A 23,787-nucleotide genomic window follows, 5' to 3' on the forward strand; every position below is an offset into this window, starting at 1 on the left:
TATTCTACCTTCCTGTTTCCAGACACCATGAATACCGAGTGATATGCAAGAACCCTAACCTATTCTGACCCAGGTGATACAGCAAACCCAAATATGCAGAGGCTCCTCGCCTTCTGATGGTAAAATAGTACTCCCCACAAGCTAGCCCAAACTTTACAGCCTTTTACAAAACTAGTGCATACTGTTGGACCACTAATGTGTCTAAAACCCAGTATCGTTTGCAGCGTTTGGCAGTGTCTCTTCAAAGGACCTTTCCTAGTACTGCAATCCAGAATCTTTTCTTAACTGGAGACACGAGGGATTAAGCTCGGAACCATCTTTATATAAATCATGTACCCTGCCACTGTGCCTACCACAAGTCCATAAATGAGTTTCACGAGCATGTGTATAAATATGTAGGTCAAACAACAAATAAGGGAGAAAGCATTGCATGCATGTTTGCATTTTAAGGAAGTCACACAAACCAGGGAGTGAACCTTCATCAGTCACTCTCATACTATCTTCCATTGCATCACAGCTTTCAAGTTACATGTATAAGTCATCTACCTTAAGATAGAAAACTTTTCAAAGGAAGGGTTCTACCTCCATTATTAACTATAATTCTAAATAAAAATATTGTAGCTTCATGAACCTGTTATCAGTTGCTACAGGCACTCAAAATATTTCATTCCATACTGACACTTCTGTTATTTTTCACTTTGAGGAGCAAATTACCACTTTGTGATAAACAAATGTGGCTCTAACTTTTAAATTTAGACTTCAGGGACAACTTGTTTTTGCTAACAAAGCCTGCTGAAATTTTGAGTTTAGAGATTAAACTGTACATAAAGGGGGGGAAACTATACACATTATCTCAAACACAGTTCCTAAGTTACAAAGTCTTCCAACCCACGCTATCAAACCAGCCATTCAATACTTGACTGTAGAAGAAGTTTGTCCTGTTTTTTCTGGTAAAATTTGGCTAAAATGAGAGCAACAATTTTCCTCAGATCCACCAATCCCTTCAAATATCCTTCTGAACTCTTTTTACTTCTTCCAGCACCTACTTTTACTCCGACCAACCTAAAAACTCTTAAATTGTGCCCATATATGGGCTAATGACATTTCAGCCTACCCGCTCTGGAATATTTTAGCCCTCCGTTTTTCGAAAAGGACAGCGTTAAACTCCCTCAGTGCCTCGAAGAAGCGCCTCCACGTCGGAAGCAGCGAGTTCAGCCCTTGCTCCTCCTGAGCGCTTCCCCTAGTGTAGCTGCCATGTGCCCGAACATAATACTTGAGAGAGCGGGAAGGCGGCCTGACAGCGGGTACGGCCATTGTCAAGGCCTTCCCTTCCGCCCCGGTCCACCCGACCCAGCAAGGCCTCCCTCCCACGCGGCGGCCGCCACCGCCTACTTCCCTCATCCTGCCCACGTCCCCCTCTCTAAAAGGCAGCGCCGCGCGGCTGGAGGCTCGCTGCCGGCCCCCCACCTCCCGCCTGTAAACCGAGTCAGCTACACCGCCGCCTCCCCCGGCGAGCAGCGCTTGCCCTTTCCTTTCCCTTCGAAAGCGCTTTTCCGGCCTGGAGGTGACCTCCCTCGTCCCCTCCATGCCGCTCCGCTCCCCTCCCCTCACGCGACCGACCGCACACGCGCCCTCCCCCCAGCCCCACATGGCCGCCCCCAGGCAAGGCTGCCTCCCCGGCCCCTGCCCCCTTCTCAGATCCAGGACCGGCTCTGGCAACCCGCGGCCGGCCTTGTAGCGGGAGCTACACCCGTTGGTGTGCTCCCGGGCCCGCCGGGCCGCGCTGCCGCCGTCGCCCTCACCTCGTTGAGCTGCCTCTCGGCTGCCTCTCGCAGCGCCGGATCCATTGTGCCCCGCAGGGCCTCGATGATGGTATTGGGGTCCATGGCCGGGGGTCAGGGCCAGGGCAGGCTGGGCTAGGCGAGGCGGACGAAAGCAGGGGCAGCAGCGCTGCTCGATGCGCACATGGACCCGCCGTTCCACAGCGGCAGCCGGCGGCGCGAAAGGAGGAGAGACGCGCCAAGGCCCCGGATAGAGCTACTCCGCTGCCGCTGGGAGGCCGACGCCTTCCGCTGCCGCCGCCGACACCAGAATGCATCACGGGAATTGTAGTCCACCTGGAGGGAAGCTGGAAACCGCTTCAGCCGCCTTGTCTTGGACCCTGTGGTGGTTCAGCTGTTATTTGAAAAAATGAGCTGTGGCTCACAAAAGCTCATACCCTATCACAAATTTTATTAGTCTTATAGGTGCTACTGGACTCTTGCTCTTTTCTGCAGGTGGAGTTGATTGTTGAGAGAAAACAAAAGCATATATCGTAGAGGTGATCGATCTGTGTCTGTAAGCCTGATCTTTACTAAGCCGTTGTGTAAACAGTGTGCGGGAAACAGGACGGCGACCTTAAAGCGCTTCTTTTCCTTTTGTGTTTCCCTTTTACCTGCCTGGTCAACTGTTTGAACCTCCCTGGGGCTGCTGGCTTTATCATTTCTTCGCAGTTGGTGTCATCTTTTTTCCCCCTTGAGACCTACCTTCCTTCCTTCCTTGCACTCCCTTTGGACCGTTGCACCTATCCATTACTAAAACGTTCTTTCACCTATCTTCTTCCCCTTTTCTATGTTACTCAGCTGTAACCCCATTTGTGTGGTCGCATTAGCAAGCTGTCCATCCAACTGTGGGAATATGTATAAAAATTTGCCCTAGAGGTAAGCAAGTCTTTGGAGAATCTGCTCTTGCTTCCTCCAGTCCAAACTGTCACCTATTACAACTTCCAGACAGTAGCAGTGTCGGTTGTTGCTTACTTCTTTATCCACATTAATTTTTATAAATTCTGAGCTTTCTGACCTATGGAATATGGCAGGGTTTTGTTTCTGTTGCGTTTTCTTAGGATGAGGATCATTACTTGATATGCAGATAGACTGTGACAAGGGTGTATATTGATTTAAGGGCTACTGACATCACAAAAGTATGGATGGCTTCCTAAGAGAGACAAAAGCCATAATATTCACCTGACACTATTCATACCATTCATTAAGTGCAAAGACAAAATTTATCCTGCTAACCCAAACTTTTGCCATGACCTGCATAGCCCCATGAGATATCAGAAGCTAAACAGGGTTGACCTTGGTTAGTATGGGCAACCGCCAACGAAGACCAGGGTTGCAGAGGCAGGCAATGGCAAGCCACCTCTATTAGTCTCTTGCCATAAAAACCCCACCATGGGTTGCAATAAATCAGCTGTGACTTGAGGGCACTTACCACCACCACCACGGAAAAAAGGTTGAGAAGCACTGTCCTGGATGCCTATGGAGCCTATCCTGGACTCTGATGGGAGGAGACTCTCCCCTCCTCCATGTCATCACTTGAGTCCAGGGCAGACAGCATAAGTGCTGTCTCTGGAACAGTGCTGTCTACAGGAGCTCATCCTGGATTCTGCAGTGATGCCATGGAGAGGAGGAAGTTTCCTCCCTATCCACGCAGCTGCTCTGGAACTTACTGGAGCAGCATGACATAAAGGCACTTGGAGGAGCAAAAGTAATTGAGCTGAGTGCACCATAGGCATTCAAAGAATATTGATTGGTGAATCAAAAGTACCCCCATTTTTAAAAATCCCAGGACACAATCGTGCTCCAGAATGTGTTCAGCAGAGGAATGTTCTTCCCCATTTCTCCTTGGTTAGAGCAGACCAGTCAGATTCAAAATGCAAATGGCACTCTGAAGTGAAGCAGTTTGATTGCCAAGAAGAAAGACAGTTGAGTTTGGGAGGGGAAAGGGATAGGCGGTATCCTGGTATTAAATAAATACAGAGAAGGTGTGGGTGGTGAGATAGTGTGCAACTCTTCAGCCTGAGGGAAGTGCTAAGAGTTAAAAAGAGGCATAAAATACCATAACAATATAGGGGCCTGGATTAGGGGTTATAGCACAGAAACTGAAATATTCAGGGTAGTTGAACATTAGTTAAAAGAAGACAGAAGAATAAGATGAAATTGGCCTGCTGAAGCCAATATACTGGAATGAGAGTTTAGAGTAAAGGAATTTTATGTTCAAGTTGGGTAGCCATGTTGCCGCTGTGACGGACTCAGCTTCAGGTGCTGAGATTTCCAGACAGTAAGAGAATGATTGACATGTCCCCCCACCCCCACCCCCACCCCAAATCTGGCTAGCCTGAAATGGCAGTTGGGGATGGAATGTTGGGGAAGCTGTCCGTTGGAGTTGGAGGGTAAACAAGAGAGAGAAAGAAAGTTGGAGCCTGGCTTTAGACCAGAGAGGGTCAGCCAGAGAACCCTCTGTGAGAGGAAATAATGTTTGTGAAACACTTTTAGTCCTAGGACTAAAGTGGGGAAAACCAGCACTAACGCCTACTTAGACTCAAGAGATCTGGGGATTATAGAGGGCCAAGGAAGTGTGTAGAGAGGAGTCTCCCCTTCAGCACCAGGAACAGGGTTATAGCTCATAACTATAATGCCTGCCCAGTATCTAGGAAAGGTCTGTTTCAGTGGAGCACCCTTAAGTCTGGAGAGGAGGGAAAGTTGTGCTGTGTTTGAGTATATAAAGTTTAACATCTGTGAAGCAGTGTCAACCTGTAAACGAAGCCAGAAACGTAGTGTTATTCCAAGTGTTTTGTGCCTCACCAGTGAAGTTCCTGTACAAAAACCTTTCTGTTACTTCAGTTCAAACACCTGCCTACCTGCCTTTTGTCTTTAACCTACTGTAAATAAACCTTCTGTGACCTTTTGAACCTCCCCAAGCCTTGTGTGCTAGTTTCTGCTAAAGGGAAGCGCAAACCCCTGATCTGTCCCCTACTAAGACTTGGCTGGGTAACCATTTTTAATATTTCTTAAGGGTGGGACAAGAAGGAAAGGTGAAGCTTAACGTCAACCACGCTACCAGAGGCTTCCCAGCCCAGTATAGCCTGGGGAAGGTCAGCCTAAGCCTGAGTTGGACGTGGGTTTGTGGCAGTCACACTCAAAAGTTCATATCCTGGAGATCTAGTTGGTCTTTAAGGTGCTACAAGATATGAAATTTTATTTGTACATTTGTATGTAAGCATGGGTTCCAATATATATTACAAAAGAGTTATCTTTTAAAATATAGTTTCTAACCTTATGCCCTCTTTCTTGAAATTTCCTAAATCTAACCAAATATATAAACTAAATTATATAGAAAACCTTTCAGTTTTCTAATTAGTTTGTTATAGATGGATCCTCATTATGTTTCTGTCCTGATTAATGTGAATGATACCACTGCACTATGGTTGAAAAGGATTCAGTTCTAAACAAGAACTAATACATCACTTCTACTAAAATTAATCTGGTATATTAATGAGTTCATCTGTAAAGTGGGATAAAATAGTTTCATAGATAGTTCTTGCTGCCTCAGTTATCAATTATTGCTTTGAGAAGCTGCAGAGCAATGTCCTTTCACAATCCTTGCACTTTGGATAGCTCAGCCTGATCATCTGAGGTAACTGGTGAAGTGGTTGGTCTTTTGCAAGTGATGAGTCAACATTAACATGCCTTATGGCAATGCAAATGAAGTTAAAACGGTCAATAATAATGCAAGGAGGGAGGAACTGATGGGCAGAAGTGGCATGATAAGGAAGAAAACAGAGAGAGAAAGCATGAAGGACATTTTAAAGTACAGGGGAATTATCTAACTGGGAGCACTATGTGTGATTTGATGGGAATACTCCTTACCTTCTAAATGTAAATCTTGAATAGTATTACATCTGCAGATCATTTAGTTTACAGTTAGAAGTTATCTTTTTTGTGATCATTTAAATGCAACTTGTTAACAAACCACTATCTTTATTCAACACATTGGCAAGTCATATTGTTTCTCATTTAACAATATTACAAAAAATCCATGCTGTACTATGTGCGTGATATGTGCCCTCAAATCACTTTTGACCAATGGCAACCCTATGAATGAAAGAATTCCAAAATGTCCTATCGTTCTTTTAAGTATGTCGCAGAGCTTAGAACATTCCTTTTACATCTATTCACATCCACAAGTGGACATCCTTTCAGCTTTAATCAGGATCAATATTGTCTACTCAGACTGGCAGTAGTGCTCTCCAGGGCCTCAGGTAAAGGTTTTTCACATCACCTACTGTCTGGTCCTTTGAACTGGAGATGCCAGGAATTGAACCTAGGACCTTTTGCTATTAAAAGCCTTTCTACTGAGCAATAGCCCCTTCCTATAGACCGGAGAGGACTAGCAATGGGGAAGAGAACCCCAGAAAATATCTATTTTTCAGAAACTGTCAACATCTCAGCTCAGAAACTTTTGACCTGAACAAATGGCAGCAATGCAGAAAGGTAGGATGTAAGACTCCAACAAATCTCTGGTCAATGGATACCAGTGGTGAAGAGAAAGACATCTTTTCTTTTTCTTTTTTTTACATCTGAAGATTACAAGTACTGAGTGGAAAACAGGATCCTTGGCAGAAAAGGCAGCAGGAGGACATTAGCATAGGCTTCTTTGATAGCCCCCTGAGCTCCTCACTCCCTTTGATTCATATACAATGATCTACATTGGCAAGATAAAATCATAAAACTTCTTTTGTTTCTCAGTTGTAAAGGTCATTCCTGACATAGCAATTATCTGCTGAAAAGGGCCAGTTGTCCATCTCCTGGGTACAATCAAGCCATTAAGCCCCAGGTGGTCATCTCATAAATATTCCCTCATAGGTCAGTCCACTTGCAGCCTAAATCCTGATCTCTGTACCAATAGAGTCTCAGATCTTTATTTGCACCAATCAAAGGAAGACCTAAATCCATCAATGGGCACGCCAAATTTACACTCTTGGTCCAATAGGATTGCAATAGATAGTTTTTTGCCCAGTTTGACTAATAGTCAGGCTTTACAATTAAAGCCTAAGTAAAATCAGGAACGTAAGAGGAGCTGTGCAAGCCCCCCCCCACACACACACACACATTTTGTAGATGATTCTCCAAACCAATCTCTTCACCAACATGGATTCATGGGGATCTTCTTCAAGATCAAGTAAAGTATGATTCTTCTTCTTCTGTAAGCAGTCAGCCCGGCTGTCACCAGTTGTACAGCAGTTTTCATATAGCTGCGTGTAGTATTAAAAGTGTACAAGTCTCTGGAGTTTAAAATGGCTATTGTATAGCCACCAGAGAGCCTCTGCCGTTGCTACATCCTGCCCAGGAAAACCAGGCACGCAAGGAATGCTGCCCTGGAATGCGGAGTGATTGCGGCTTGATTGGATGTACTGCCATCCCAGCCCCGGAAGGGTCCAGTGCAACAAAGGTCTCGCAGAGTCATCCCCACTTAGCACATTCCTTTCCGTCCTTCTGTGATGAGATCTCCTGTCCTTGACTGAGGAGCTAATCAAATGACATTCATAAGTATATACAGTCGTTCCTGGAACAGTGCATTCCCCGCCTAAATTCATTAACTTAGCTCCGGTAGACTTTATCAGCAAACTGTCCTTTTTTGTGCAGTGCTAGAACTAGTTTTACATTTGTATTCACACACCCCGGCAGCTGCCAATCAAGGTACTCAAGCCTTTTGTCTAACCCAGGAACTAACCATTGGAGCCTTTGTTCTAATGGCTAGGTGGATTCTCCCACCTCAGGGCACATTTTACCTATAAAGGTAGGCCCTGGCCTCATTCAAATCGTGCAAGCTTTCTGGCTTCTCCCTTAGAGGCACTTCCCTAAGCCTCTTGCTCTCTTGGCTGAGGATGCTGGTGTTCTAAGCTACTCCTTTCCTCCATGGACTGGACCCCTTTTCCAGGATAGGTAGATATATTTACTCCCTCTCTCTATTCCCAATTTCTGGCTACATTTCCTAGGACTCTATGTGGGTGTGTAATTATCTTTCCCAGTAATTTGTGTGTATGTGCATGAATTTCATGTATTCAATAAAAGTTATTGTTTGATATTAAGCTCCAGACTTGCTGTTCTATTGTCAGAAGGGACCTGGTATACAAAGGTGGCAGATCCCAGTTACCGCCTCTCGTATAGCCGTCTTCCTTGCTTGCTAATTCCCCCATAAATCATATTTTTGCAAGGAGACCACTTCCGGTAACACTTCTGTGTGCTCTTCCCCCTGTTAGAATAGGTGACTCAGCATGCCTTGGATGTTGGGAGGCTTTGCATGTCTCTCTGTGTATATACATCTAAGATGCAAATGTCTCTTGACTCCTTCTCTGTCTCTGTATCTCTTGGAAGATTTTTTTTCTTCTTGCCTCATGGCCTTCCAAGAATAAAGATGTATTTCTCAGACTTCCTGCCATGAAGGCTACATCTGCACACCTGCATCCAACCTCAGTGCTGGATTATCTGGCCGTTGCAAATAGGGAAGTGACTGTTTAGGACTCTTTCTTTCTACTCTTAAGATATTGCTATGAATGGAATCTACCTCAGTAAATGTAAGTTCTATCATTTCTACAATTTGATTGCCTAAAGATAATTACTGCATGTTGGGGGAAATGTTTTTGACTAAGAAACTCTGCTACCACACAAAATATAACTATTTCTAATACCCCCTCCCCCCATTAAAGTTGTCTCTGGGAGAAGCATGCTCTACTTAGTCATTTGATTTTAAGTTGCTCCTAGTGAGAGAATATGGATTTCTCCACATATGGCAGTGGTGGAGAGTGCCGTTGAGGTTGCCAAGACTCATGGCAACCTCTTGTAGGGTTTTCAGGGCAAGAGACTAACAGAGGTGGTTGCCGTTGCCTGCCCCTGCAACCCTGGTCTTCATTGGAGGTCTTCCATCCAATTACTAACCAACCCTGCTTAGTTTCCAAGATCTGACAAGAAGTGGTTTACCTGGGCTATCCAGGTTAGGGTCCCCTATGTATATCAGGTTAATAAAGCTACTTTTAAAAGTAATTGGCTCTAGAGTGTAAAAAGCTAGAATTATTAGAAACTTCTAAAATTCAAAAAAATGGCATATCTAAAACAAAAATTCATTGTTAAAAATCCAGACTCTCTGAAATTGCTAAAACACAGAGTCAAAAAGAAAAAAATCTTCAAATCTTATATTCTTGATTAAAAATCCTCAAGGGAAATCTTTAACTACATCTAAAGATACAGCCCAATCGTTCTATGATTTTTATCAAAAATTATATAGATCTGACACTCCAAAAGAAACTTTAGTAACTGAATATCTAAATAAATTTCAAAACTTAACTCACATCAGAACATCTAGAATATCTTGACCAGCCTGTGAATAACACAGAAGTAGCCAGAGCAATCCAAAATCTTAAGAACAATAACTACCCATCGAGTTTTATAAAAAAAATTAAGTTACAATTAATAGAACAGATAACAGCAACTTGTAATTATTTGATATTAAATGGAAAAATGCCAAATACTTGGAGAGAAGCAAAGATTATTGTAATCCCTAAGGAGGGTAAAGATCTTGCTTTGACAGAATCTTATACGCCCATATCTATCCTTAATCATGATTTGAAAATAATTTCTACAATCATAGCAACTAGACTGAACAAAATCATAGCCCAGTATATACACAATGACCAATCAGGCTTTATTCCTGGCAGAACCCTCACAGACAATATTAAAAAATCATTGAATATCATTAAACACTGTAGAACCAACCAAATAGAATCATTACTTTTGGCCTTGGATGCTGAAAAAGCATTTGATAAATTAGAAATTTTATTTTTGAAAACTGTACTAAAGCATATGGGATTCGGTTCATATTTCTTAAGAACCGTTGATGCACTATATCAATCTCCTATAACCCATCTATGTATTAATAATTATAGAACAGACAATTTATTACTGACAAGAGGTACAAGACAAGGCTGTCCCCTCTTACCCATTTTGTTTGCAATTTCAGTTGAACCTCTAGCATATGCAATCCATCAGGATCAAAATGTAAAAGGAATCACTGTTGACTCATACCACATAAACTAAGCTTATTTGCAGACAATGTTTTTTAAAAAAATTTTATTAGGTGAGAATATTAATACATACAACTTTCAAACAACATCTCAATATTTTCCCCCACCCTTTCCCTCCCCCTTTTTTCAGGATTTCCAACAGCTTTCCAACCCTATATCTTAATCTATTCCTAATCTATCCCCTTTTTCTATAACTCATTATATCATATTTACATTCTGCTTTGTTAAGATAAGCTCTATCTGTTAGCTTCAGATCTATTATTATTAACTTAAAATCTGTTATCTGTTACTATCTGTTAACTTCAGATATATTTAAATTTAAGCTAACAATTAAATAAAATATCTACTTTATTAATTTTACCAATATCTATTAACTCCAAATCTACTTTAATTTAAGCTAACAATTAGCTAATACTTCGCTCCATATGGTAAAGATTCCATCTCTTCCAATAAAAAAAACCCCATTCTAATAATTTTCGAATTGCCATAGTTCCCCTTTCACGTCCCACTTCTGTTCTAAATATGTTCCCAGTCTTCCCCAATCAGTAAAGAATTCTGCCAGGTTCTGATCTCTCAGCTTTCTTGTCATTTTATCCATTTCTGCCATGTACAGCAATTTATACATCCAATCTTCAATAGTTGGTATTTCTTGCACCTTCCATTTCTGCGCATATAAAAGTCTTGCTGCCGACGTCATGTAAAATAGTAATGTTCTGTATTGCATAGGAACATCTTCCATAGTTAAATTCAGTAGCAATAGCTCTGGGTTCTTCTTTATTTGGGTCTGCAAAATCTCATTTATTACCTCTAAAATATCTCCCCAGTACTGTCTAGCTACTTCACACGTCCACCACATATGATACAATGATCCTTCATGCTTTTTACATTTCCAGCATTTATCTGACATATTTGCATTTCCAAGCACAATTTTCTTAGGCATTAAATACCATCTATAAATCATATTCTAGACATTCTCTTTAATACTGGTACAAGTTGAAATCTTCAATGTAGTTTTCCATAAATATTCCCATGACTCCATTGTTATTTCTTTGTGACAGTTAATTGCCCACTTCACCATCTGTACTTTGACTGTCTCATCCTCTGTATACCACTTCAAAAGTATTTTATAAATTTTAGATACCTTGTTTTTACTTTCTTGTAGTATAGTCTCTTCCAACTCTGAGTTTTTCCATTTGATTCCTCCTTTTGAACAATCCGAGTTGTAAAGGTCTCTAATCTGTCTATATTGGAACCATCCATAACAAGAGGATAGCTCTTCCTCCGTTTTGATTCTTATCATTTTTTGTTCCATAATCAATATATCTTTATATGGTAAACATTGTTCTTCATTATAGATAGCTCTCGGATCGATCACTTCGAACGGTACCACCCAAGAGGGGATACCTTCACCCAGATATTTTTTATATTTTTTCCAGACCGTGAAGAGGCTCCTTCTAATATAATGGTGCAAAAACATAGAGTCAGCTTTTATATTATCCTGCCACAAATAGGCATGCCATCCAAACAACTTCTTATAACCTTCCAATGTTAAGAGTTTGCGGTCTTTCAGTGACATCCACTCTTTTAGCCAAACCAAACATATTGCTTCATGATATAATCTAATATTCGGCAACTGCAGTCCACCTCTTTCTTTAGTGTCACACAGAACTTTCATTTTTACTCGAGGTTTCTTGCCTGCCCACACAAAGTCAGAGATCTTCATCTGCCATTTTTCAAATTCTTTGGTATCTCTAATAATTGGAATTGTTTGTAATAGGAACATAATCCGTGGTAACACATTCATCTTAACTGCCGCTATTCTTCCCAGCCATGACAGATTTAATTTATTCCATTTAATCAAGTCTCTATCAATCTGTTGCCATAGCTTTTCATAGTTGTTCTTAAATAAATCAATATTTTTTCGCAGTTATCTCAATTCCAAGATATTTAACTTTATGTGTTACTTCACAATCAGTAAGTTCCATTAACTCTTGTTGCTTTTGTTTAGTCATATTCTTGCATAGTATTTTTGATTTCTTCTTATTAACATAAAATCTAGCCAGATCTCTGAACTCTTTTATCTTATCAAGCAACCGGCATATTTTGTATTGGGTCTTCCACTATAACCATCACATCATCCGCAAAAGCTCTAACCTTGTAGGTAAATTCTTTAATCTTTATGCCTCTTATAGTATCATCTTCTCGTATTTGAATCAATAGCAGTTCCAAAATCAAAATGAACAACAATGGAGATAATGGGCACCCCTGTCTTGTACCCTTTCTTATTTCCAATTTTTTTGTTAAATCGTCATTTACTACAATTGCCGCACATTGGTCTCTGTATATTGCGTTTACTGCTTGAATAAAATCTTTTCCCATTTGCAGCCTCTCCATTGTGGCAAACATAAAATTCCAGTTCAAATTATCAAAAGGTTTTTCTGCATCCACAAAGAAGAAACCAACTTCCTTTTCACAATGTTTATCGTAGTATTCTATAGCATTTACTACAGTTCTCAAATTGTCTCTAATTTGCCTGTTTGGAAGGAACCCTGCCTGCTCTTCTGCAATAAATTCGACTAACCAGTCCTTTCATCTCTCCGCCAAAATTTTTGCAAAAATTTTGTAATCATTATTTAACAATGAAATAGGACGATAGTTCTTGACATTGCTTAAATCTTGGTTTTCTTTTAGTATCAATGATATGTTGGCCTCATTCCAAGACTCTGGTATCTTTAGTCCTTTTAAAATTTCATTCATTACCACTTTCAAAAAAGGTACCAGTTCATTTTCCAATAATTTGTAGAACCTAGCCGTAATTCCATCTGGGCCTGGTGCCTTCCCTAACTTAATCGTCCGAATAGCCTCTTTTATTTCCATCTCTGTTATTTCTGCATTCAGCTTTTCCTTCAATTTTCCTGATAATATTGGTAAATTGATCTTGTTCAGATATTGATCAATAGTGTCCAGATTCACTTCTTTTCTTTGATACAGTTTTGCATAATACTTAAAAAAGCTCTACTAATAGCCAATTGATCTGTTAACGTCTTACCATCTTCTTGAATCTTGGTTATTACTTTTTTCTCCCTTTTCTTTTTCAGCTGCCTCGCTAAATATTTCTCAGGTTTATTCGCACCTTCAAATGACTTTTGATTCCATTTTTTCATTTCCCACTCTAATTCTTTATTATTCATTACTCTCAGCTGTTCTTGCAAAAATTTTATTTCTTGATACAGCTTCTTCTTCCCTGGTCTTTTCTTTAATTATACCTCCTTGGCCTTTATCTTTTCAATAATTTCTTGCCTTTTTTCTTCTTTTCTCCTCGTCTCTTGCATTTAAATCCATTAAAGTTCCTCTAATCACTGCTTTGTAGGTGTCCCAATCTTTGTCAACTGAAACATCTTTATTTAGATTATATTGTATAAAGAATTTGGTCTCTCTTTGTAGTTGCACTATATTATCTTCTAATTGCAGCAAATCTTCATTTATCCTCCATCCTCGTCTTTTGGTGCCTTTCCCAAATTTCCACATTACTGGATTACAATCTGAGCCTACTTTAGGCATTATTTCCACATCTTTAGTCCATACCGCCAAATCTTTGGAGGCCCAGATCATATCAATTCTTGATAATGTCGAGTGTCTCGCAGAATAGAACGTGTATTGTTTTGTTTTAGAATTACTTCTTCACTGTCCGTCTTCTGTGCAGCCCCACATGGGACTGCGCCTGCGCAGGCCTGCCGACCGGATTTTTCTTTTCTAGTTAACGTCCACTAGGGGGCGCACGTCCGATCCAATGCGCATGCGCGGCCGTTTCCCGCCCGAGCGACATTGGGCGACGTCGCCCCCCTCCCCTCAGTTTCTTCTTTGCCGCCGACCGGTAGAGATCTAGCTGTCCGCTGTGAAGAAGATAACACCATTTGTGAGGAGATCGTTCTTTTTGGAGAGATGGCTGACAAGGCCTTGTTCAAACGCTGTTCGACTTGCGCTACAAAAATGACGAGGACGGATGGCCATTCTGTTTGCCTCGAGTGCTTGGGTGAAGGACACATCGTTGAGAAGTGTGAGCATTGCCAACGATTTACACCTAAGGCCAGGGCTGAGAGGGCAAACAGGTTGAATGCCCTACTCTGGAGGAGGGCTATGAGGGCGTCGGGAGCCCCGGATACCCCTCAAAAAGGGCCATCGCCAATTAGCGGGACAGTCGGAGCCCCATCGGTGGCTGCACAGTCTGCCCGTAGCTCCGTTTCCACCCCCCGCTCCCGCTCTTTGGATCGGTTCCGACAAGCCCCGACTCCGACTTCGGATCCGAAAAACGCCTCGGGCCCCTCCTCGGATCGCGTGAAGCTTTCAAAGTCGGATCCAACTCGGAAACGATGACATCGGTCCAGGTCTCCCTCGAGGTCGGAACCACCTTCTACGTCGGCTCCGAAGGTGCAGAGGACTTCGTCAGATCCGAACATCCCGGCCGGATCAGCTCCTGAACCGTCGGATTCGACGCCGGAACCAGCATCATCGGTTCCGAAGCATACAGAACCGACTCGCCTCAGCCTCGCTCCGAAGCCTAGTGCTCGATCGGATCCGCAGGCTTTGGATCCTTTGACATCTTCGGATCCGGTGCCTCGGAGTCAGGACGGCGACCATGCCTTGCCCTCTCAGGGTGAAAAGAAGGCCAAGAAGAAGTCGAAGCACAGACAGTCGACTTTGGTCCAAACTGAGGAGGTGTCCTGGGAGAAGCCCAAGACTCCTTCCCCGCACCTGTCTCCTCGGTCATCCCATTCTTCTGGTGAGGACGGTGACCTGCCTGACGCTCCACCTCTTGCTTCTCGTGCCTGGCCGGCTGGTGATTTCACCGGTAGAGAGAATCTACCCTGTCACTCACCGGGGAGAGGCTTTGAGAGAGATGGCTCCCTCTATGCGAGATCCCACCGATCATATTCACCATCCCTCGGCAGAGAGTATTGGGGTGACGTACGGAGTGAGTTCTCCCGCTATGGGTCCCCCGGACGGGGGTCTACCTACCAGCAGCGCGGGCCTTACCAAGATCCTAGCCCTAGCCCTCCTTCTGACCCATCACCCGAGGACATCATTATCGGGACTGGTTGTATTTCTCCAACCGATGATTACAGACTCTATACAGAGCAGATGGTCCGTATAGCCCGTTCTCTGGACATCGAGATTTCGGCGGTAGATCCGAAGCCGAAAGATAAAATTCTGCAGTATGTCCAATCTGGGAATCCGTAGACCATCTCTTTCCCATTCACAGAGGGATTAGTGGAAATCATCAACACGATCTGTGAGAAGCCAGCGTCAGTTTACCCGACATCTCGTAAACTGGAAGCTCTATATAAGACCAGAGATGACGTCTGTACGTATCTCTTTGCTCATCCACCACCGTCTTCCCTCATTACTGAGGAGATGCAAACCCGTCAGCGCCAGGGTTCCCATGTTGTACCCACTGACAAAGAAAGCAGGAAACTAGATTCGTTGGGCAAGGAATTATACTCATTGGCGGCCCTTACATTGAAAATTTCGAATTACTCGGCCATCATGGGAGCCTATCAGATCTTCCTATGAAATCGCATGGCGGTCTTCATGGAGAAGCTTCCTGCTGATCAAAAAGTTTTGGCTAAAGTGATACTTGATGAGGCGCTTCGGCTGTCACGACAGCAAATCAACGCTGGTCGAGACACGGTTGACACCTCTGCGAGGGCATTGGCATCCTCCATCGTGCTTCGTCGGCACTCGTGGCTCCGCACAACTGCACTCCCTGTTGAGACACGAAACAAAGTGGAGAATCTGCCTTTCGAAGGTCAATCTCTATTCTCATCCAGAACGGATGAGTACCTCTCGCAGAAGCATAAAGACCGACTGACGGCTCGCTCCTACGGGATTCTCCCATCCAGGCAGTTTACCGACAACCGGTATCAGTACCGCTCGTCTCAAGGCTATCGTGGTCGGCAACAAAGATACCAACCGTATCCACGTTATGGGTCCTACAGGTCTTTTCAGCCCCCTGCGAATACCTTCCACCGCAGGAGACCTAGTTACCGCCCACGGCGAGCTCAGCAGGGCTCCGATGTGAAAGAGTCAGCAACTCAACCCAAGCAGTTCTGACTAGAATTTGAACAGTCTGTAGTTTTTGGAATCAGATTGGCTCAGTTTGCCTCTGCGTGGGCAGACATTACCCGTGATAGTTGGGTACTCACCGTTATTGCTGTTGGTTATAAAATTCAGTTTGATGCTTACCCTGTGTTGTCTCTTCCTGATTATGCAGTGCAATCCTCTTCTGATAAATTACAGACGGAGGTTATAGCGCTTCTGCAAAAGGGAGCGGTGCAGGAGGTTCTCCCACAAGACCCCTCCTGGGGTTTTTACTCTAGGATGTTCCTTGTAGACAAAAAGGATGGTGGAGTATAGCCTATTTTAGACCTGAGAGAACTGAACAAGTTCGTTCGAGTTCAACGGTTCAGAATGCTTACCTTAAATACAGTCCTCCAGTTAATGCCGGAGGACATGTGGTTCTCCGTTCTGGATCTCAAGGACGCATATTTTCATATTGCCATCCATCCTGACCATAGGAAGTACCTTAGATTCATTTGTAATGATAGGATTTACCATTACCAGGTGCTCCCCTTCGGCCTATCAACAGCCCCTCGAGTTTTTTCAAAATGTATGGCTGTGGTAGTGGCATATTTGAGGGAACAAGGTTGTACCATCTATCCCTACCTTGATGATTGGCTTTTGGCAGCACCCTCTGCTAATGCCCTCCGGGCCCAAATTGAGACGGTAATGCTTACCTGCTCCCGGTTAGGACTTTTGGTTAACCTCAAAAAGTCTAACCTTACCCCGTCCAGGAGAATACTGTTTATCGGTATGGAACTGGATGGCAATGTAAATAAAGGTTTTCTGCCCAGGGACCGTGCACTAAAGATTGGCAGGATGGTGAATCTCTTTTCGAGATGTAGGTTCCAGTCGGTTACAGCTATTCAGAGACTGCTAGGCCTTATGGCCTCTTCTACAGCAGTTACCCCCATGGCCTGGTTGCACATGCGACCTCTCCAGCTGTGGTTCCTTTCGGTTCATGATTTTGAACACGACTCCCAGAACAAACGGTATTCCATCCCTAGAGGGGTCCTTCGTTCTTTACGATGGTGGCTTAGCGAAGCTAATCTCTTAGGTGGAGTTGCCTTTGGGTTGGTCCAAACAGAGATCACTATCTCGACTGACGCCTCCACGATAGGATGGGGAGCTCAATGTGGGTCCCTTAGGGCACATGGGGTTTGGTCAGAGCAGGATAGGGAAGATCACATTAACCTGCTTGAACTGAAAGCGGTACGTTATGCCCTTACCGCTTTCGCAGACACGCTACAGCAGAAGTCCGTTCAGGTGCTCACGGACAATTGCACCACGATGTTCTACTTGAACAAGCAAGGGGGCACTACCTCCAACGCCCTCTGCGACGAGGCCGTTCGGATTTGGGACTGGGCCATGGAACGGAACGTGTTTATTCATGCTGTCCACATTCCAGGCACCACGAATGTGATCGCAGACAAACTGAGTCGTACGCGATCCGACAATTACGCGTGGACCATAGCAGACTCCTACCTGAATACCATCTTTTTGGACTGGGGGTTCCCGGACATAGACCTCTTCGCATCAGAGGACAACAAGAGGGCTCCACAATTTTGCTCCAGGGGAGGTCTAGGTCGCCTTTCCCTAGGGGACGCGTTTCAGATACGCTAGACAGGGCACCTGTTTTATGCCTTCCCTCCGTTCCCGCTGTTGTTTCGAATCGTCAGCAAGATTCAGGGAGATGGGCCTCACATAATTCTAGTAGCGCCCTTTTGGCCCAGACAAGCTTGGTTCCAGCATGTCATGCAGCTGTCACAGGGGTCATATTATCGGTTCCCTCTGAACCCGGACCTTCTGTCCGACAAGGGGGTCTGGTATCACGACCTACCCAAACTGAGCCTCACTGCTTGGCACATTCTGGGTCGGAGGGGATGTCTGACAGAGTAGCTGAGATTTTGCTGAATGCACGTAGGGACACTACTTGCGGGTCATACTCGGCTAAATGGAAGCGTTTTGAAGCCTGGGCTAATGGCAAAGGGGTGAATGTTTGGGATTGCCAGCTATCTTCTGTGTTTGAGTTCCTCCTGTCTCTAAAGGACGGGGGACTCTATAATTCCTCTGTTAAAGTTTATTTGGCTGCCATTTCAGCCTTCCACCCTAAGATAGATGGGAAGACTGTGTTCTACTACAGTTTGTCGAAATTTTTTTTAAAAGGGTTGTATAATGTGTATCCACAAGTCAAGGACATTGTTCCCCAATGGTCACTGCAAGTAGTGTTGGCGGGGCTTATGAAATCGCCCTTCGAACCACTGGCTACTTGTGAATTAAAATGGTTGTTCTGTAAAGTGGCCTTCTTGGTCGCCATTACATCTGCCCGCAGAGTTAGCGAGTTGGCGGCCCTAAGGTTGGATCCTCCCTTTTTGAAGGTCCATCAAAATAAAGTGGTTCTGAGACCTGACCTTCGTTTTAGACCCAAAGTCTCCACTCAATTTCATACTTCACAGGACATTGTCCTGCCTATCTTTTTTCCTGACCCTTCCGATAACTCTGAAAGGGCCTTACATTCCTTGGATGTGAGAAGGGCTATTTTATTTTACCTCCAACGTACATCACAGTTTAGGAGTGCCAAACAACTGTTTGTGTGCTATTATGGACCCAGGAAGGGGAAAGCTGCTACAGCTCAATCAATTTCTTGCTGGGTTACTCAGACAGTTAGGGCCTGCTATTCGCATGCTAAGTTACCTTGCCCTTTGGAAGTAAAAGCTCATTCCACCAGAGCGCAAGCTGCCTCTGCGGCCTTCCTTAGGGGTGTGCCCTTGCAAGACATCTGCAGGGCTGCAACGTGGTCGTCTTCGGACACATTCGCTAAGCATTATGCACTGGATGTGTGGGAAAGGAAAGAGGCTGCTGTTGGTCAAGCAGTACTTCAGTCTCTTTTTCAGTGAGAACACATGCCCGCCTCCTGGGTAAGTGGCTTGTGAGTCTCCCATGTGGGGCTGCACAGAAGACAGACAGTGAAAACAGAGTTGTGCTTACTGTAACTACTGTTCATTGACGTCTTCTGTGCAGACACATAACCCTCCCTCCTACCCCGCTGTGTTCTTCCAGATAATGTGAAGGCATTCGGCGGCAAAGGAGAAACTGAGGGGAGGGGGGCGACGTCGCCCAATGTCGCTCGGGCGGGAAACGGCCGCGCATGCGCATTGGATCGGACGTGCGCCCCCTAGTGGACGTTAGCTAGAAAAGAAAAATCTAGTCGGTAGGCCTGCGCAGGCGCAGTCCCATGTGTGTCTGCACAGAAGACGTCAATGAACAGTAGTTACGGTAAGCGCAACTCTGTTTTCTCCATACATCTTCCAAATTTTCCAAATCTTTAATTTCAAAAAAGGATTTTGGCAAAAGTCCTCTTTTTTTGTGAGCACCCTTCGCTTTTTTATCATTGTCCAAGTTTGTTACTCCATTAAAGTCACCTGCCAGAATTATTTGAGCATATGTTAGTCCATCTAGTTGGTTCTGTAAATCTTAAAAAAAATTCTCTTTAGCACCATTAGGTGCATAAATCCCAATCAAAAGTATTTTCTTTGTATTCCAAATTATTTCCACTGCTATATATCTAGCTTCTGCATCATTTAAAATCATTTTCGGTTGCAGCTCATCTTTAATATATAAAACAACTCCTCTTTTTTCCTGATTTGACGCAGCTGCAAATTCTTTCCCCAGTTTAGCAAATTTTAAATATTTCACATCTTGTTTCCTAATATGTGTCTCCTGCAGACAAATTATATTACAATGTTGTTTAGATAACCAGCGGAAAGTGGTTTTACGTTTAGAAGGTGAGTTTAGTCCATTTACATTCCAAGATATGATTTTACACTCCCTAGTCAAATTTTAGATCTTTTGGGTAAGTCTTTTTCATAATCCTTTATGAACATTTCCATCTCATGTCCAGATCTGAGTGTCCTTTTAATCTCACGAAATTCAAAGCTCAATCCTTCTGGTATTTCCCATCTATATCTAACGTTCAATTCTTTCAACATTTGTACTAGTTCTCTGTATTTCTTCCTCTCCAACAAAACCCCCCTAGGCAGTTCCTTCATTATTCTCACTGTTTTTCCACCAATTTCCAGAGGGTTTTGAAATTGCTTACTCACAATCTCTTCTCTTATTCTCTTTGTTGTAAATTGGACTATTATATCTCTTGGTAGGTTTTTTTGTGCTGCATATTTTGAGTTGATTCCGTATGTCACATCTAGAAAGGCTGCCACCTCGTCCACTTCTTTGTTCAAAAGTTCTGCTAGTACTTCTGAAATCTGCTCTTGGGTTGATTTCCCTTCCGCTTCTGGGACTCCGCGAAATCTAAGTTGTTTTTCCATATGTTTACGTTCCACCACGGCCATTCTTCCTTTCAAACCCTTGGTTTCTATCTTGTGTGATACAGCCAACTTGTCAGTTTCATCTTCCACTGTTTTAACTTTCTGCTGTGTTGATTGTAATTCTTTCTTGACCTCATCAATATTTTTAACCAGCTCCACCATCTCTAATTTAAAAGTCTCTTTGAGCTCCTTAATGTCCTTCACAATCTCTTACATCATATCTTTGATCTCCCTATTCCCCTCTGCAACTTTTTTATCAAGACTGTCCAGCACCGTTTGCCATTCTTTCTTCGACATCGTGGGGCTTGCTTTGCCTCACTCCCACGAGTCTGCTCTTTTCCTTAGCTCCGTGGCATGGCTGATTTACTTTTCTCAGTATAAATGTCAAGCTTTAACGAAATCTTTTAAAAATTAGCGATCCTAGTGTCCAAAATGTCGGGCGTCTTTTCTCTATGGTTTTTACTTGAAGTTTCTGCCCTTTCACTTATCCAAAATGTCCTACTTCCTGTTACCAGAACTGCTCTTTTATTATAATGGGGAATTAGCTGTAGCAGTCTGTAACTATTAATATTAAGCGAGGATCATAACCTATGTTTACGGAGGTCCCGATCCCAGACACTCTAGTGAAAAAGAGGCAGACAAGGAGTCAGGTCCAAACACGTGTATTGAGTGTAGCGTAAGCCTAGCTTGCACAATCATACAAAGAACATACAAGGTCTAAGAAATACAGAGTAGGAAATACAGAGACGTTCGCATTAGCTGGTTCCCAACGATGGTAAGGGAAATACTCACTTATCCTGGAGCGAAGCAGAGACGCAGCAGCGAGGTGGCCCAATGCCAGCACTGGGACCACAGACGGACAGCAAGGAGGTCTGGATAGGGAATGGCCGAGGCACCGAGTGGTCTGAGAGACCAGCTTAAATACCCCAAAACGTACCCTGGTGCTGGTACTGTACTTGGTGGTTCTCACAGATTAAAACAAAGGGTCTAATGGGCTACTGAATGGCTTGGATGGGCCACTTTGGTAATCAGATTGTGATAAGTGACACCTCAGGAAGAGGGGACAAAAGAGGGAGGGGGAAATCCAAGTGGGCTGAAAGGATGTTCCAGCGGACAGGGCTTGTCCTGATGTCATCAGCTTTGGAATGCGGAGGTTTCTTTGAGATGCATTCTCTAAGTGCTTGGGATGGTCGGCACTTAGTTCTTCTCCGGGGCGGCTCCTAAGATATGCAGAGCGGGGCGAGGGGCTCTCGCTGCGGACGTGGTGTGCCCGCTTCGCCGAAATGGCTTCTCAAAGCAGTCTCTTCCTCTGGGTCTTCTGGGTGCCTGAGAACATGGATGCCGGCTGGGCATAGCTGGGGCTGGATAGCAGGCTGCCCGGTAGCGAGGGCAAGCTCGGCGACCTACCCGCGGGAGGCTCCAGGCGGGAACTGACCAGGGAGCGCCTAGCCAGGCTCGCTGGAGGTTTCCCCGGCAGGCGCCCGGCTGCTAGCAGCGGCTTGGGCCCATATGAGGCAGGCTCCCATGGAGGCAGCGGGAACAACACTTTAAAACACAGTCCAAAGCAGGGAACAGGCACGGTCCGTGGCAGATGGCAAAGCAGGCACGGGGAACACAGTCCAAACGCACACTGGGAAGTCCAGACACAGATCAGGGCAGGGCTGCCCAGAAAAAGAGTCCTTTGTGCAGTTAACCAAACATGGAGTCAGTAAACTACACAGTCTATTGCAGCAGGGTAATTGACACGCAGGCAGGAAACTGACACGTGTATCAGAATACACACACGTGCACAGCAGTCTTTGGGTGTAGCAGTAAAACAGCAACGCAGGAAACTTTAGCACAGTTCATAGCAGGCTTCAAAGCAGGGGAGGGGGCCTACTTGGCAACAATTCCCCCCCTCGGAGACCCCGGGACGTCAGGCGCGCGGGTCTCCGAACTTGACTTCAAAGGCGAGGTGGTCGGCAATGTCCGGTGGTCGAGCTTCGAGCGAAAAAGGAGTGGGAAGGGAAGGGGGAGGAGGCGTCACTCAGAAATTTAGTTTGGAGAACCACCTAACCGAATAAGTGCAATTTAGATCAGCCAATGGGCTGCAGGTCTCTGGGTTCACACCAGGGGGTGTGCTAAGTGCAATCGTCAGAATAAATAGCAGTAGCAATTCATAGTAATAGGCAGCAATGATCAATTCATGCATACAAATAACAACAATTCATATTTGGGTACATTGATCAATTCATGGCGGGAGGTAATTCATACGGAATTCATGGTGGGTTAAAAGCACTAAAAACCAGGAGCAATTAATATACATGGATCAATTCATGGATAGTTAAAATCATAAATAGATACATAGGATTAAAAGCAGGGATAATTCATACAGGGTAAAGTGAGAGGTGCAAGCATGGCATAATTCATTGAGGGTAGGCTATTTCATAAATGGTTAAAATCATAAATACATAGATACATAGGGTTTAAAATGATAATTCAGGAAGTTAAAACCGATTTCATAGATGATAGCAGCAATAGTAAAAGCAAGTGCGGAGAAATAATTCATGAGGGGTAAGCGGCGGAAGGGCTCATGGGGGCAGAAAAATAAACTTCGCTATTAAAAGACCAATTCATGCGGCCAGATTAAAACCAAATTCATAGAGTTTAAAATCAGTAATTAAATAACCTTTAAAAGAGACCATTCCGGAGGGGTCTCAGTTAAAACCAAATTCATAAAATGATAAATAGGCTAGAATTACCTCGGCGGAGGGAGTCAGGTTAAAAAGGCAATTCCTAAGGTTAAAATCAAATTCATAGGGATAAAGTTCATGGGCGCACTTGCAATAGATAGAGGGAGGGACTAGTTCGGGGCTAAATTCATGGGAGTTAAAATTCATAAAAGCAATGGAAGGAAATTCATAAAACCATAGAGTAACAAAGATCACAGACGGCTCAGTCTGCAGTACAGCTGCTGGACTGGGTTGCATATTTACAAGAGCAAGCAAGCTTAGTTTGTGTGCTCCAAAACACACTTCCACCCCCCCTTGCTGTCTGTGTCAATCCGCAGAGCAGGGTCGGCAGGCGGCGAGAAGGGCTTCAGGCACACAGTTCTAGTCCTCATGGAGGTGGCGCTGCTGGCGGTCGTCTGGAGACAGGCCGTGGGCTGGGAGGTGGAGTAATATGTCCCCCCCTAGTCCACGAGAGGGCCTCGGAGCGGTGTCCGGCCGAAAAGCGTCCATGGGGCTGGTTCAGGATCCGTACACATAATAAAATACAAGCATAGTTCATACCAGCACAAGCAATAAAACAAACAAGGGTTAAAGGAGGGCGCCAAGAACAACCCTTAAGGCAGAAGAAGGTCGGGGTTATAATGATCCAAACGGTAAGACAGCTGGAGTTGCTGGAGCTGTCGGCGGCTCCAACAGCCCAAATAAAGTAGTGAGACACATAACAAAACTTGAA

At 44.2% G+C, this 23,787-nt stretch overlaps 1 protein-coding gene across 2 annotated transcripts in view; it reads right to left on the reverse strand.

Moving 5' to 3' along the window:
• Positions 1–2,005, reverse strand: part of IPO7 (importin 7) — an 89,695-nt gene extending 87,690 nt beyond the window's left edge. For both annotated transcript variants that reach the window (XM_054970442.1, XM_054970441.1), the window contains exon 1: positions 1,803–2,005. In XM_054970442.1, coding sequence (XP_054826417.1) covers positions 1,803–1,886 — 84 coding nt within the window. In that variant the 5' untranslated portion in view covers positions 1,887–2,005. The remainder of the gene's footprint in view (positions 1–1,802) is intronic.
• Positions 2,006–23,787: the final 21,782 nt, after the last annotated feature.

Source organism: Eublepharis macularius, chromosome 2 (genome assembly GCF_028583425.1).
Source record: "Eublepharis macularius isolate TG4126 chromosome 2, MPM_Emac_v1.0, whole genome shotgun sequence".
Classification (NCBI taxonomy): Eukaryota; Metazoa; Chordata; class Lepidosauria; order Squamata; family Eublepharidae; genus Eublepharis; species Eublepharis macularius.